At 45.1% G+C, this 13,067-nt stretch overlaps 1 protein-coding gene across 8 annotated transcripts in view; it reads right to left on the bottom strand.

Moving 5' to 3' along the window:
• The window catches only part of KIRREL3 (kirre like nephrin family adhesion molecule 3), a 728,850-nt gene that overhangs the window by 16,815 nt on the left and 698,968 nt on the right, over positions 1-13,067 (bottom strand). For all 8 annotated transcript variants that reach the window (XM_044997029.1, XM_044997031.1, XM_044997030.1 and 5 more), the window contains one exon: positions 11,563-11,672. In XM_044997029.1, the coding sequence (XP_044852964.1) occupies positions 11,563-11,672 (110 nt within the window). The remainder of the gene's footprint in view (positions 1-11,562; positions 11,673-13,067) is intronic.

Below are 13,067 nucleotides of genomic sequence, written 5' to 3'. Positions count from 1 at the left end.
TTTTTGCAACAGCATTGCATTGCTGACTCATGTTGAGGTTGTGATCCACCACAACTCCCAGATCCTTCTCAGCCAGTTATCCCCCATGCTGTATTTCTGCATTTGTTTTTTCTTCCTTAAGTGTAGCACCTTACATTTGTCTTTGCTGAATTTCATTTTGTTTTCTCTAGCCCAGTTCTCCCTTTGAATTTTAGCTCCATCTTCCAAGTATTGGCAACCCCCTTCACCCAGCTTTGTGTCATCTGCAAATCTGATCAGCTTTCTTGATAACAGAAGGGACAATCTTTAACTGGGCAGAATGGCCAGTATCCTAGGTGTGCCAAACATTGATGAGGCCCTGCCGAGTCTGGGGCATCAAGTGAACAGGACTGGCTCTTTCACTGTAAAGCAAAGCTGGTGAGGCCGAGTCACTTTGTCACAGAAAGGACACGTTCTCAGTGCCAGAGGTGGGAACAGAACTAAGGTCTCTTGCCTCTGTGCACTAGATTATGCTGCTCCCTCTATTAGAGCTGGAAGAGAGAGCCTGGGTTACCTAGTAGATCCCCCTAACCCAATGCATGACGGCTGACTACTGTACACATCCCAGTGCTTTGTCCGGGCCGGATTTGAAATGTTGATGAGGCTGCACCTCTTCCCTTGCGAGACAATTCCACAGCCTGATACATTTCACCATCTGGAAACAGTTCCTGATACTTCAGTGTTAATGTGCCCTTTCTGATTTCATCCCTTTGCCCCTAGTTCTACCTCTATAGCCACCCTAACAAATCCCTCTGGTCTCGGTGGCCTGCCAGCCTCCCTGCTGTGATGTCCCAACGTACGCTGCCTCTTTCATTCTCTCCTCTTAAGTCCATGCTCCCCCATGCTGTCTGGCCCTTCTCTAAACACCCTCTGAGCATTCCCACTTCTCAATGCTATCTGGTTGTGGACATCATATTCCCCATGAGCTCTCCCAGAGCAACGTATGGGGCGACAATCATCTCCCAAACTTATGACCCAAAGCCTCTGAAGTTCTGCCCAGAATTGCACTGACCTTTTCTCCTACCGTCTCTCACTGCAAACTCCTTTCTGCTGTCACCCTAAGGTCTTGCTTGTTCTTCCTGCTTCCAAAATCTCACCCTCTCATGGAGTCCCTGGAGCCCAAATTATCTCTCCCCCGACCCAAGTTGAGCCTCATGGCATTTCCCACCCACACGCCTAACCTCTGTGTCCCTTTGAATTATCGCTCTGCCTTCCCTGATGTTCACACCTCACAAGCTAATACCAGCTGTGAATTTCTTCAACGCGCCGAGTACTCTCCATAGAGCTCATTAATGCGGATGTTTAAACAAAACCACTCCCACTGCATCATCAACAACAGAGCACCCCACTGGATGTAGTGCTGTTCATCATTAGCCTTCTTACTGGCCTTCAAGCCACATGCCAGCCAGGGCGCACGTCCAGACCTGTCTGAATTACTTCTAGGAGACTTCATGAGATGCCGTGTCAAATGCTCGCCTCAAATCCAAATGTATTACAGCAAGCATAGCCCCTCTGTTTGCTAAGTTGTAATTCTCTCAGCAAAGCAATCACATTTGCCCGCTACGAGCTGCGCCTTAAAGTTTGCCCTCTCTAAGCGTTTTCTCTTGCTAGGGATTCCCTGACTGGCTAGCAATTGCCAGGATTATGCTTTTTCCTTTGCCTGAAAGTTGGTATCATTTGTAATTCTCCAGCTGGCTGCCCCCTCCACATTTCTTCCTTGGTGTTTCACAAACAATTGCTCGTGTCTCTATAAGTTCATTACCATCTTAGGCTATCCATCATGCCGTCCGAGTTGCATCCGTGCATCTTGTCTAAGCCCCGCCTCCCCTGCATTGTTATATTAGCCGTTTTCCAGCATCACCTACGATGGGCCAGGCCCCTGCAGGCAGAGAGCCCCCTTCAAGAAGACAGGCACTGTATGAAGGGTGGCGGAGAAGGACATATGAGCCAGAAACACCGTTAGTAACGTTACACATGCTCAAGCGATACAGGCGCAGGACCAGTACAATTTATGTAAACATGTAACACACTCACTCTCTCGCTATCCCGATTGACACACACACGCACTAAGAGGCTGCGTTACTGCTCAGTTACCCCACTTTCTTTGTTCTTGTCAAAGACAGATTTATTTATTTTTAAGTCTGGAGTTCAGGACCTTGATATTTAGAGACAATTGATTTCATCCATTGCCTCATTTACCAAAGCGCCTCCTCTCTACTATGCCTTTTGCCTCGATAGACGTGTAAAAGCTGTTTTAGCGCCCTTGCCCTGTTTGACTTGCTCCTACTGGTTTGGATGGGGGCACGGTCTCGCTTTTCCCTGCACAGCCTTACGGGCCGGATTTTCAAAGGAGCTCAGCACAGCGCGTGGCTGCTGACTCAGCCCTTTTGAAAATCTGGTCCTTAATTCAGCGTCTTAATGTGAACCGAGCTCTACTGAAGATTGCCATCCAGTTGCGGGTGCCGAACACCTGAAAAATCAGACCCCGCGTGAGCCCTTTTCCACATCCAGGAGGTTTTTACCCTTAGAGTTTGAGCTAGCGATTCCCTGCTAAAACTGATCACGGCAACTTTGTCTAAGCATCTAAACAGAATGGAAGCTTATGGGAACCTTTCTGGGTGAGAAATCAGAGTAGGTGTCTCTTGTCCTACATTGTCTCAAGATTTTCCCTAGAGGTCTCCATAGGCACACAACTCTCTATTTCATGGCCGTCCCCTTCTCCCCTCTGCCACCCACAACCATCTCACTAGGTGTGAGCAAGTGATTGGTTTCCCTGTTATTTCCCATCTCATGGCAGCTTAGCAAGGATGAATCTTATCTGTCATTCCACTGACAAACTTGGAGTCTCTCGCTAGGAACCTCTTTAGCAGCTGGAGCGTGGCCGTGAAATAGCCTGAGCGTGGAGCTGCTGCCTGCCGTTGGAAAGCCCAGGGCATCAGGGGAATCCTCGTGGGTGAACCAGCGGCTCTAACTCTGCCGCATCGGGAGGGGAGCGAGCGAAGGAGGATAAGGAAACATTTGCTAACAGCAAGAGGCTGGGGAATAGTCTCCCCAAGGGACAAAGCATCAGAAAATGGCCTGCCATGAACAACGCTGGACAAATAGGGAGGAATATACAGCAGAGGAGAGACTGTACTTTGCCCTGTCCAGAGGTGAAGGGTGCGGCCTTAATGCTGTATCCGCTCCCTCTGTCCGAGTCTCGGGGCTGCAGCACGGGCTAGCAACCAGAAAGGGACTTGGGAAACCTCGATTCAACTCCTGACTCTGTCAGCGACCTGGAGTAAATCACCTCTTCTCTTTCCCCCGCCTCGTCCAGTTAGCCTGAGCCTTTCCGACGTACAGCGCCCAAGGCAACGTGATCCCGAGCTCAGCTGAGGCCTCCGTAACGCTACTAGCAATAACAGCTACCGACACGGTTAGCTCCGGGTGAGTCGTTATGCTTTACGCAGTCTTCGCCGATGCCGATTTAACAGGCAGGATGTACCCAGGTAGCGTTTCAGAGCCCACAATGGATTTGAAACGCCGGTAGTCAAGAAAATCTTCTAGCACTGTTATAGCATTGTCCATACACAGGCCTTAAAATGTTGTATGAAGGAGGGTCCATATCATATAGCGTTTGAGATTGTTAAGGCCAGAAGGGATTGTTAAATCCTCTAGCCTGGCTTCCTGTGGAGCATAGGCCATTACGTTTCACCCAGTTACTTCTGTATTAAGCCCGATAACTGGTCTTTGACTAAAGCATCACCCAGAAAGGCCTCCAGCGTTGATCCAAAAACTTCAAGAGCTGGAGAAACGGCCACTTCTCTTCCTCGTTCGTTCCAAACGGTTAATCGCCTCACGTAAAAGCTTGCGCCACCTTATTTAAATTTGTCTGGCTTTAACTTCCAGCCAGTAGTTCTTGTTTTGCCTCTCTCCTCTAGATTAAAGAGCACTTTAGTACCTGGTATGTTCTCCTAATGAAGGTGCAGAAACCCTGTACTAAGAACGGCCATACCGGGTCAGATCAACAGTCCATCACCCCAGTATCCTGTCTTCCGACAGTGGCCGGTGCCAGATGCTTCAGAGGGAATGCACAGAACAGGGCATTATTGTGATCTGTCCCCTGTCTTCCAGTCCCAGCTCTGGCAGTCAGAGGTTTAGGGACACCCAGAACATGGGGTCCCATCCCTGACCATCTTGGCTAATAGCCACTGATGCATCTATCTTCCCTGAACGTATCTAATTCTTTTTTTTTAAATCCAGGTATAGTTTTGGCCTTCAACTTTCCCTGGCAGTGAGTGAGTGACACAGGTTGACTTTGCTGTGTGAAGACATAATCAAGGTCTTGTTGATAAACTCACAAATTGAGCTCTTTAACTCTCTCCTACAAGGCATTTTTTCCCCATGTCTTAATTTTTGTGGCTCTATTCTGCACCCTTTCCAATTCAATGTGTTATTTAAAAATGGGGGACACCAGACCCAGTCACAGTATTCCAGCATGGGTCTCATTAATGCCATGTACAGAGGTTAAAAACCATGCCCTGTTTGTACGTCCAAGGCCCGCATTAGCGCTTTTGGCCACAGCATTGCCCCGGGAGCTCACGTTCACTTACGTGACCCCCAAAACCTTGTTTTAGAATCATTTTTTCCAGGCTATAAGCTCCCATTCCTTCTTCCTAGCTGGGTGACCTGGTATTGGGCTGTATGAAAACGAGGGCAACCAGATGTCCTGATTTTACAGGGACGATCCTGGTTTTTGGGTCTTTCTTAGAGGCTCCTATTACCCCCTGTCCTGATTTTTCACATTTGCTGTGCAGTCACCCTAAGGAAAGCACATTTTGTAGGAACGGGCCTAGTTTACAAAACAATCTCTGACCGTCCCCCTCGTTCTTTACCACTCTGCAATTCTCTGTGTAATCCATAATCATATAAACAGCGATCTTATATTTATCTCCAGAGAGCAGATAAGAATGTTGAAAAGCATCAGGGACCAGCACCAATCTTTGTGGAATTCCACTAGAAACACCCTTTGTGATTCCCCAATAGCAGCTACTTTTTTGACATCTGTCCGTTATCTAGTTCCCAATTCATTTAAAGCAGGCTTTACCGATCATTACTTCCACTTCACAGAGGTAAGGGAATCATTGAGCAGGGACGTGCCTTTCCCCATATCACATCAACAGAGCCCAGCACAGAACCCTGGCCTCCCACCTCCTGGTTGTGCTCTGAGGATATGGTTACACTTTCACGTTACAGTGCTGCAATTAGTAAGCATCCACACCTGCAGGGCACATCCAGTGCTGCAACTCCCTGGCCGCACACCTGGCTCAGCACAGGGAATGAGGATTGCAGCACAGGTGATCCAGTGCAGGTCATCAAGTGTGGCCACACAGCAGTGCTGTTATCGACCTCCAGGGTATAAGGATGTATCCCAGAATGCTTTTAACTGAATTACTCCCTTTGTTTTGTTGTGAACCCCCATTGCTACAGGAGCTGCTCATGCTGTGCTAAACTCTAAACTCTAAACTCTAAACTCTAAACTCTAAACTCTAAACTCTAAACTCTAAACTCTAAACTCTAAACTCTAAACTCTAAACTCTAAACTCTAAACTCTAAACTCTAAACTCTAAACTCTAAACTCTAAACTCTAAACTCTAAACTCTAAACTCTAAACTCTAAACTCTAAACTCTAAACTCTAAACTCTAAACTCTAAACTCTAAACTCTAAACTCTAAACTCTAAACTCTAAACTCTAAACTCTAAACTCTAAACTCTAAACTCTAAAACTCTAAACTCTAAACTCTAAACTCTAAACTCTAAACTCTAAACTCTAAACTCTAAACTCTAAACTCTAAACTCTAAACTCTAAACTCTAAACTCTAAACTCTAAACTCTAAACTCTAAACTCTAAACTCTAAACTCTAAACTCTAAACTCTAAACTCTAAACTCTAAACTCTAAACTCTAAACTCTAAACTCTAAACTCTAAACTCTAAACTCTAAACTCTAAACTCTAAACTCTAAACTCTAAACTCTAAACTCTAAACTCTAAACTCTAAACTCTAAACTCTAAACTCTAAACTCTAAACTCTAAACTCTAAACTCTAAACTCTAAACTCTAAACTCTAAACTCTAAACTCTAAACTAAAAACTCTAAACTCTAAACTCTAAACTCTAAACTCTAAACTCTAAACTCTAAACTCTAAACTCTAAACTCTAAACTCTAAACTCTAAACTCTAAACTCTAAACTCTAAACTCTAAACTCTAAACTCTAAACTCTAAACTCTAAACTCTAAACTCTAAACTCTAAACTCTAAACTCTAAACTCTAAACTCTAAACTCTAAACTCTAAACTCTAAAACTCTAAACTCTAAACTCTAAACTCTAAACTCTAAACTCTAAACTCTAAACTCTCAACTCTAAACTCTAAACTCTAAACTCTAAACTCTAAACTCTAAACTCTAAACTCTAAACTCTAAACTATCAAAACTAAGATCTAAACTCTAAACTCTAAACTCTAAACTCTAAACTCTAAACTCTAAACTCTAAACTCTAAACTCTAAACTCTAAACTCTAAACTCTAAACTCTAAACTCTAAACTCTAAACTCTAAACTCTAAACTCTAAACTCTAAACTCTAAACTCTAAACTCTAAACTCTAAACTCTAAACTCTAAACTCTAAACTCTAAACTCTAAACTCTAAACTCTAAACTCTAAACTCTAAACTCTAAACTCTAAACTCTAAACTCTAAACTCTAAACTCTAAACTCTAAACTCTAAACTCTAAACTCTAAACTCTAAACTCTAAACTCTAAACTCTAAACTCTAAACTCTAAACTCTAAACTCTAAACTCTAAACTCTAAACTCTAAACTCTAAACTCTAAACTCTAAACTCTAAACTCTAAACTCTAAACTCTAAACTCCTCGTACTTCCACTGATCCGTCAAGGAGCAGCCTTCTGTGCAGGGACAATAAATGCACAGGGACATTTAAAGCACTGTGGGTGGTGGGGGAATATCCCACCTCACCAAAACAACTGTATAAACTTCCAACAAACTAACTGTCTGTTTGCATTTCCCTTTATCTTCTGCTTGTTGGGGGTCAGTTTTCTTTCTGCATTTGTTTTGCCTGTTAATCATTTACAACATGACACTAGCAAGTGACCGAGCTGCTCCTGGATACGGAGAGCAGCAGAGGTGCAAAGGAGCTCATCCTACCCTGGGATGGGTCAAGCCCAGGAAATTCATCTAGGAGGCTCCCCTGGGTTTTTCCATTGGCAGTGGGGTTTACACTCCTCCTGCAGGAGAAATCTTGGAGTAGGCCCATGAATGCCCAGTGTCTCCTGTGACTGCCTCTCTCCCAACTTTTTCACAGGGCACGTGGGTTCCCCACTGATGCACAGACTCAAACTAGGGTAACTTTCTCCATGGAGCATAATGTACATATCCCTAGATTACTTCCTCAACCGCATGGCTCTCCACCCCTGGGCAAATGGAGTGAGGTGGCTGTAGCCCCAAACCCTATCCTCCCCCATTTCTGCACACGCAGGGGAAGAGCTGTGGATGGAGGTTTCCTCTCCACACGCTGGCCATTGGCCCTCAGTTATAAAGACCTTTGTAATAGCAATAATTCTCCCGTATCAGGTGCCGCTTGCTGTGCGGTCATGTTGGCTTATGGATTCTTGATTTGAGGGGGTTGAACTAGCAGACCCAGCAAGTCCCTGGGGCACAGATCGTGCTAGTGCAAGATTTATGCCATACCATTCCGGTCACTATACTCCAGCCATTAACCATGTGGGAGAGGAAAGGGAGAGTCATGTCTCTGTAACCAACCCTACACTGGACCTGTGCTGAGACTGGCAAGTCAGGTGCAGACCCCTTTTCTTCCTCAGCCAAACTAAGCTGCCCGTTCCCACCGGCTCATATCACCAGGCTCCCCGACAACCTTCTGTCGGTAAGGATGTTCCATCGCGACTGCCTCCGGCTAGTTTTGAACCGGCGACTTAGGGTCCGTCTATACTGCAAAAACCTCCCGTGGCGGGGAGACTCCGAGCCCAGGTCTACTGGCTCGGGTTTGTGCTAGGCTGCTAAAAATAGCCTTTCCTGCGTGGAGTGGAACTTGGGCTCTGACACCCGACGCCCTTGCTGGATTTTTGTTGCAGGTCAGACACACCCTTAGAGGTCAAAGCCCACCCCCGGTCTGAGCCACTGAATCCACTGGACAAAGATGCAGCCTGTATTAACCCCCATTGGTAAAAGGCCAGGGTCTCTCTCCTGAAGGTCTTGATTGACCCAGAGGATCCAAATTCACATGTCCCCAGAAAGACAGCACCTCCAGCTGCCCAGGGCTATCTAGCGTCATGGTGGGGCATTGGCTCGCTACTGGCTGAGAGGAGTGCACCACCGCCTGACTCGCCCATGCTGCTTCATGCAGTTCCGGTGGTTTTCCCAGGAATTGAAATTAGGGGGGGGTGTTAGGACCAATGAGATACATGAAAGAGATATGAATAAAGTAAATGTTTTATTACGATTATGCAAATAACACATAATAATGCAAGTTACACCAAAACACATAACAGGTCTAGATTTCTAAAAAAAATACTTTTCAAAAGTCAATTTAAATTCTTTTTTAAATGTAAGCCATCGTGGGATAAGAGGAAAGTCCTCTCATGGATCAGTAACTGGTTAAAAGATGGGAAACAAAGGGTAGGAATAAATTATCAGTTTTCAGAATGGAGAGAGCTAAATAGTGGTATCCTTGAGGGGTCAGTACTTGGACCAGTCCTATTCAACATACTCATCTGGAAAAATGGGTAAACCGTGAGGTGGCAAAATTTGCAGATGATGCAAAACTATTCAAGATAGTTAAGTCCCAGGCAGACTGCAAAGAGCTACAAAGGGATCTCACAAAACGGCAAATTAAATTCAAGGTTGATAAATGCAAAGTAATGCACATTGGAAAGCAATCTCAACTATACGTACAAAATGATGGCATCTGAATTAGCTGTTAACACTCAAGGAAGAGATCTTGGAGTCATTGTGGATAGATCTCCGAAAACATCTACTCCATGTGCAGCAACAGTCACAAAAGCAAACAATGTTGGGAATCATTAATGAGACAGAAAATATCATATCGCCTCTATATAAATCCATGGTACGTGCACACCTTGAATAGTGTGTAGATCTGGTCACATGTCCTAAAAATATATATTGGAATTGGAAAAGGTACAGAGATGGGCAACTAAAATGATGAGGGGTATGAAACAGGAGGAGAGATTAAAGTGACTGGGAATTTTCAGCTTAGAAAAAGAGATGACTAACAGGGATATGATAGAGGTCTACAAAATCTTGACTGGTGCGAAGAAAGTGAATAAGGAAATTCTATTTAATCCTTCACATAACACAAGAACTAGCAGTCACCCAATGAAATTAATAGGCAGCAGATTTAAAAAAACAAACAAAAGGAAGTATTTCTTCCCACACTATAACGTCAACTCTTTGCCAGGGGATGCTGTGAAGACCAAAACTATAACAGGATTTTAAAAAGAACTAGATACATTCCTGGAGAACAGGTCCATCTGTGGTTATTAGCCAGGATGAGAGGGATGCAACGCCATGCTCGGAGTGTCCCTAGCCTGTTTGCCAGAAGCTGGGAATGGGCAACGGGGGATGGATCACTTGATGATTCCCTGTTCTATTCGTTCCCTCTGAAACACCTGGCCTTGACCACTGTTGTAAGACAGGGTACTGGGCTATATGGACCATGGGTCTGAGCCAGTATGACCATTCTTATGTAAAAATTAATTATAATAAAAATCTTTAGTACAGAAACTCCAACATCATGACCTCCCAAGATAGCAACAATGTGAGATAACCTTGGCAAATACTGCATTTTAAAAATCTTGGCCTACTGGGAAACATTTATATAATTTTCCATTCCCAGTTACAAGTCTCACATTCTGGAGCAAAGTGACTAAAATATAGTCCAACAAACAAATGTTTATTTAACGTGTCCCTCGCTTTTCCCTCTACCGCACTCCACTCGCCGGTGTTGTCCTTGGTCAGTGGAGACTCAGTTCAGAGGTGCTTTCACGTGAGTACACCTTCCAGGTGGGGGACAAAAAGGCAGTTTGCTCTGGCCAAGGCTGTTCGTTGTGCCACCGTTCACTCCACCGCTTTGTTGCCAATGGCCCTGCACAGTCACCTTCTGCTGCCACCTACCACTGTGACCTCTGTGAGTTGGTCTCTTGAGGTTCCACCAGCTCTCAGTGATTTCAGCTGAGCCCTCAGTGCGGGAACCTCGCTGCTAGTGCAGTCTGGGCTGTCTCTTACACAAAAACACTGTACCCACAGGAACACTGTCCCCACAACGGGACTAAGCGCTTAGACCTGATTGTCAGTGATTTCAGCTGCAGTGGTCGCTTAACAGAACAAGAGACTATCTGTGGAGCCTAATCAGCTCTGTCTTTAAAACAGTGGAGAGGGACAGGTCCCCACCCTCTCTTGATGCCTTCAAATCATCACAGACTAAGTACAGTTCTACTGCCCTTTACTCATACAATAAGAACAACATTTCATTCCCCCTTCCCCCCACATTCAAGTGGTTTGTAACCCAACCCCAGCCAAAATCTATCACTTGGACAACACAGCTCTGTTTGCTGGATACCTAGGTAGATTAGGTGTGAATGTAAATATAATCTGGCCCTGAAGCCTTAGCCCCCAGCTCATCACTAGCTGTCAGGGAGAGCTCATTTAGACTTTGCTTACAAACCATCATTTGAAATTATTAGGTTGGCCAACATCACCGAAATGAATGCACTGACATCATAAAAAACAGCTGTATAAGGAAGCAAGGAAGCTAGTCTATGTTCATATTTTTCAAATACACATATTTTATCATACACTGTATAAGCTTTTAAAAAGTGTGTCTTAATGTTTCAGTTTAAATTCAGATTTCCAAACAGTCACTAAATTGGTATATAATTAGCTCACAAAACTGGGGGGGGGTGTTGGGAAAATTCAGGGGGGTGTAGGGCAATCACTGTGCAGTTCTCCTAACTCTCTAAGACGTGAGAGCCTGAGGCTCCTGCAGGTCATGACATAGCCCAGTGGCATGCTGGGAGGGCAGGACGCTACCAAAATTAACAATCTCTACCTGCAAATGACTACATGCAAATATGCTTCTTGTGCGCATATAAATCTCCAAGGCTTCTTTTCAGCCTAGCACAGTTGTTCCCCGCTAATTAGTTGATTATTATATATTGTTCAACCTACTGTGCCTCCATTTGCAGTTTGCAGCAATTTCCTTATTGAGGTGGCAAACTGTCCTTGCAATTAGCCCTGTGGGCTGCTGAGCTATGCTAATAAACGTCTCCCGGATCTTCCTCTTCATTAGCAAAGTTGCACGCAAGGAGTTTTTACGGCAGTGAAACTTACAAGTCGGCGTGACGGGTGTGAGATTTTGGCAGAGCGGCCACTGCCTTCGGCAGGTGTTAGTGCGCTGACCTGCCCTCATTATTGTAAAAGGTTACACGGAGTGACACGTGAAAGGGAATAAATCCTTACCAGGAGCTGCTTGATAGTCGGGTGTTCTTCTGTCTCCCTGCCTGAGGCAGGCTCCTTGTGTACAATCTCTACGCGGATATCGTTCTTGGCTGAAACCACGCCTTTCAGATCTGAGCAAAGAGAGGGCAAAGATGTTACTTGCGTGCCCTCGTGACAGCCGAGCAAACCCCCTCCCGACATGTGTGATTACTGATAACTGTCACCATTAATAGATCCTATAGTAAAGAAATTGACCGTCTCAGTGACATGTTCTTTGTTTGCCATTTGCAACTGGCAAACTGCAACATGTTTTGCAAACATTAATTGAGCTTTGCAACATTTGACAAGGTACTTCAATAATATGCAGAAGTTGGTTAGTACACCACTGAAATGCAGCCACCTCGGAGGTGGAGCATAGCTGTTTCTTAACAGCGCACGGCACAGCTTCTTGATGACAGGAAGTGAGGAATTTTAGTGTGTCCAGTTGAATATAATCCTTTAGATCAAGTGTTGGAGGCCTGTAGCCTAGAATTAGACAACGTTCAGTCTCTGTTCACGAGCGAGGGGGAGAGATTATCATGGTATCAGCTTTGAAATAATGGAAGGTTCATAATGGTGATTCTAAAAGGGTAGAGCATCTGGGAGCTAGGCAGTCTGTGTGTGCATCCATGTTGACCTGAAGGATCAAAATGTGACCTCTACAATACCAGCAAGACGCAGAATGCAGAGGAGCCACTGAAGCTTTCCGGTGTGTGATGCTGGAGGAACGTGGGCACAGCAATAAAGTAATCTCTAGGGGTTACAAAAGGACAAGCCTCAGTTTTTACTTTCTCTGGTAGCATATTTTCACTCACACCTCTGACACCTATAACACTGGACCGGGAGTAGAACTGGGCAGGAGTTTTTCAATGGAAAAAGCTGATGTGTCAAAATCACTACATGTTGCTGTGAAGGAATTTCTGGTCAAAGCCAGTGAAAGCGAAGAAGCAAGAGACTGCAGAATGGCCAATATCCGAATGGTTACACCCGCCCCCCCCGCTTCCCTCATCCATCCACCCCCCCCGCACCCGATTTCAGAAGCGCTAATAGTGTTCTGATGCAGAACAAAAGCAAATTCCCAAACCCCAGTGTTTCGCAAAACAGAATTCTGGTTTCCGAGCCGGCCCTAACTGAGAGTTAAAATAGACCTTTTCATGCTACTTCTGGCACATCCTCCTTTTGCTTGGGTTGGGAACCCCATGAGAAAAGCCTTCCCAAAGTTCTTCAGGTCCTGGATGATACTAGAGCAGGGAGAGGCCTTTGCAATGAACAAAGAGTTAGTTAACCACTGTTTTGGGAACCCCAACTGAGGCACGTGCAATTGCCCTGCAGCCCCCACATGCGTTAGGAAGGGAAATGGGATTTAGCGGCAGGGCTGTTTCGGGAACAACTACTTCCTTTTGGTTTCTGAAGGACAGCAGTAGCTCTTTGAAGAAGCTGTGTTGAAAAATAAAACCAAAGCCCCAACCAGCAGGCCTTCAAGAGAA

Source organism: Mauremys mutica, chromosome 22, assembly GCF_020497125.1.
Source record: "Mauremys mutica isolate MM-2020 ecotype Southern chromosome 22, ASM2049712v1, whole genome shotgun sequence".
Classification (NCBI taxonomy): domain Eukaryota; kingdom Metazoa; phylum Chordata; order Testudines; family Geoemydidae; genus Mauremys; species Mauremys mutica.
The sequence above is the reverse complement of the archived record's forward strand: the minus strand, read 5'-3'. Positions and strand labels throughout refer to the sequence as shown.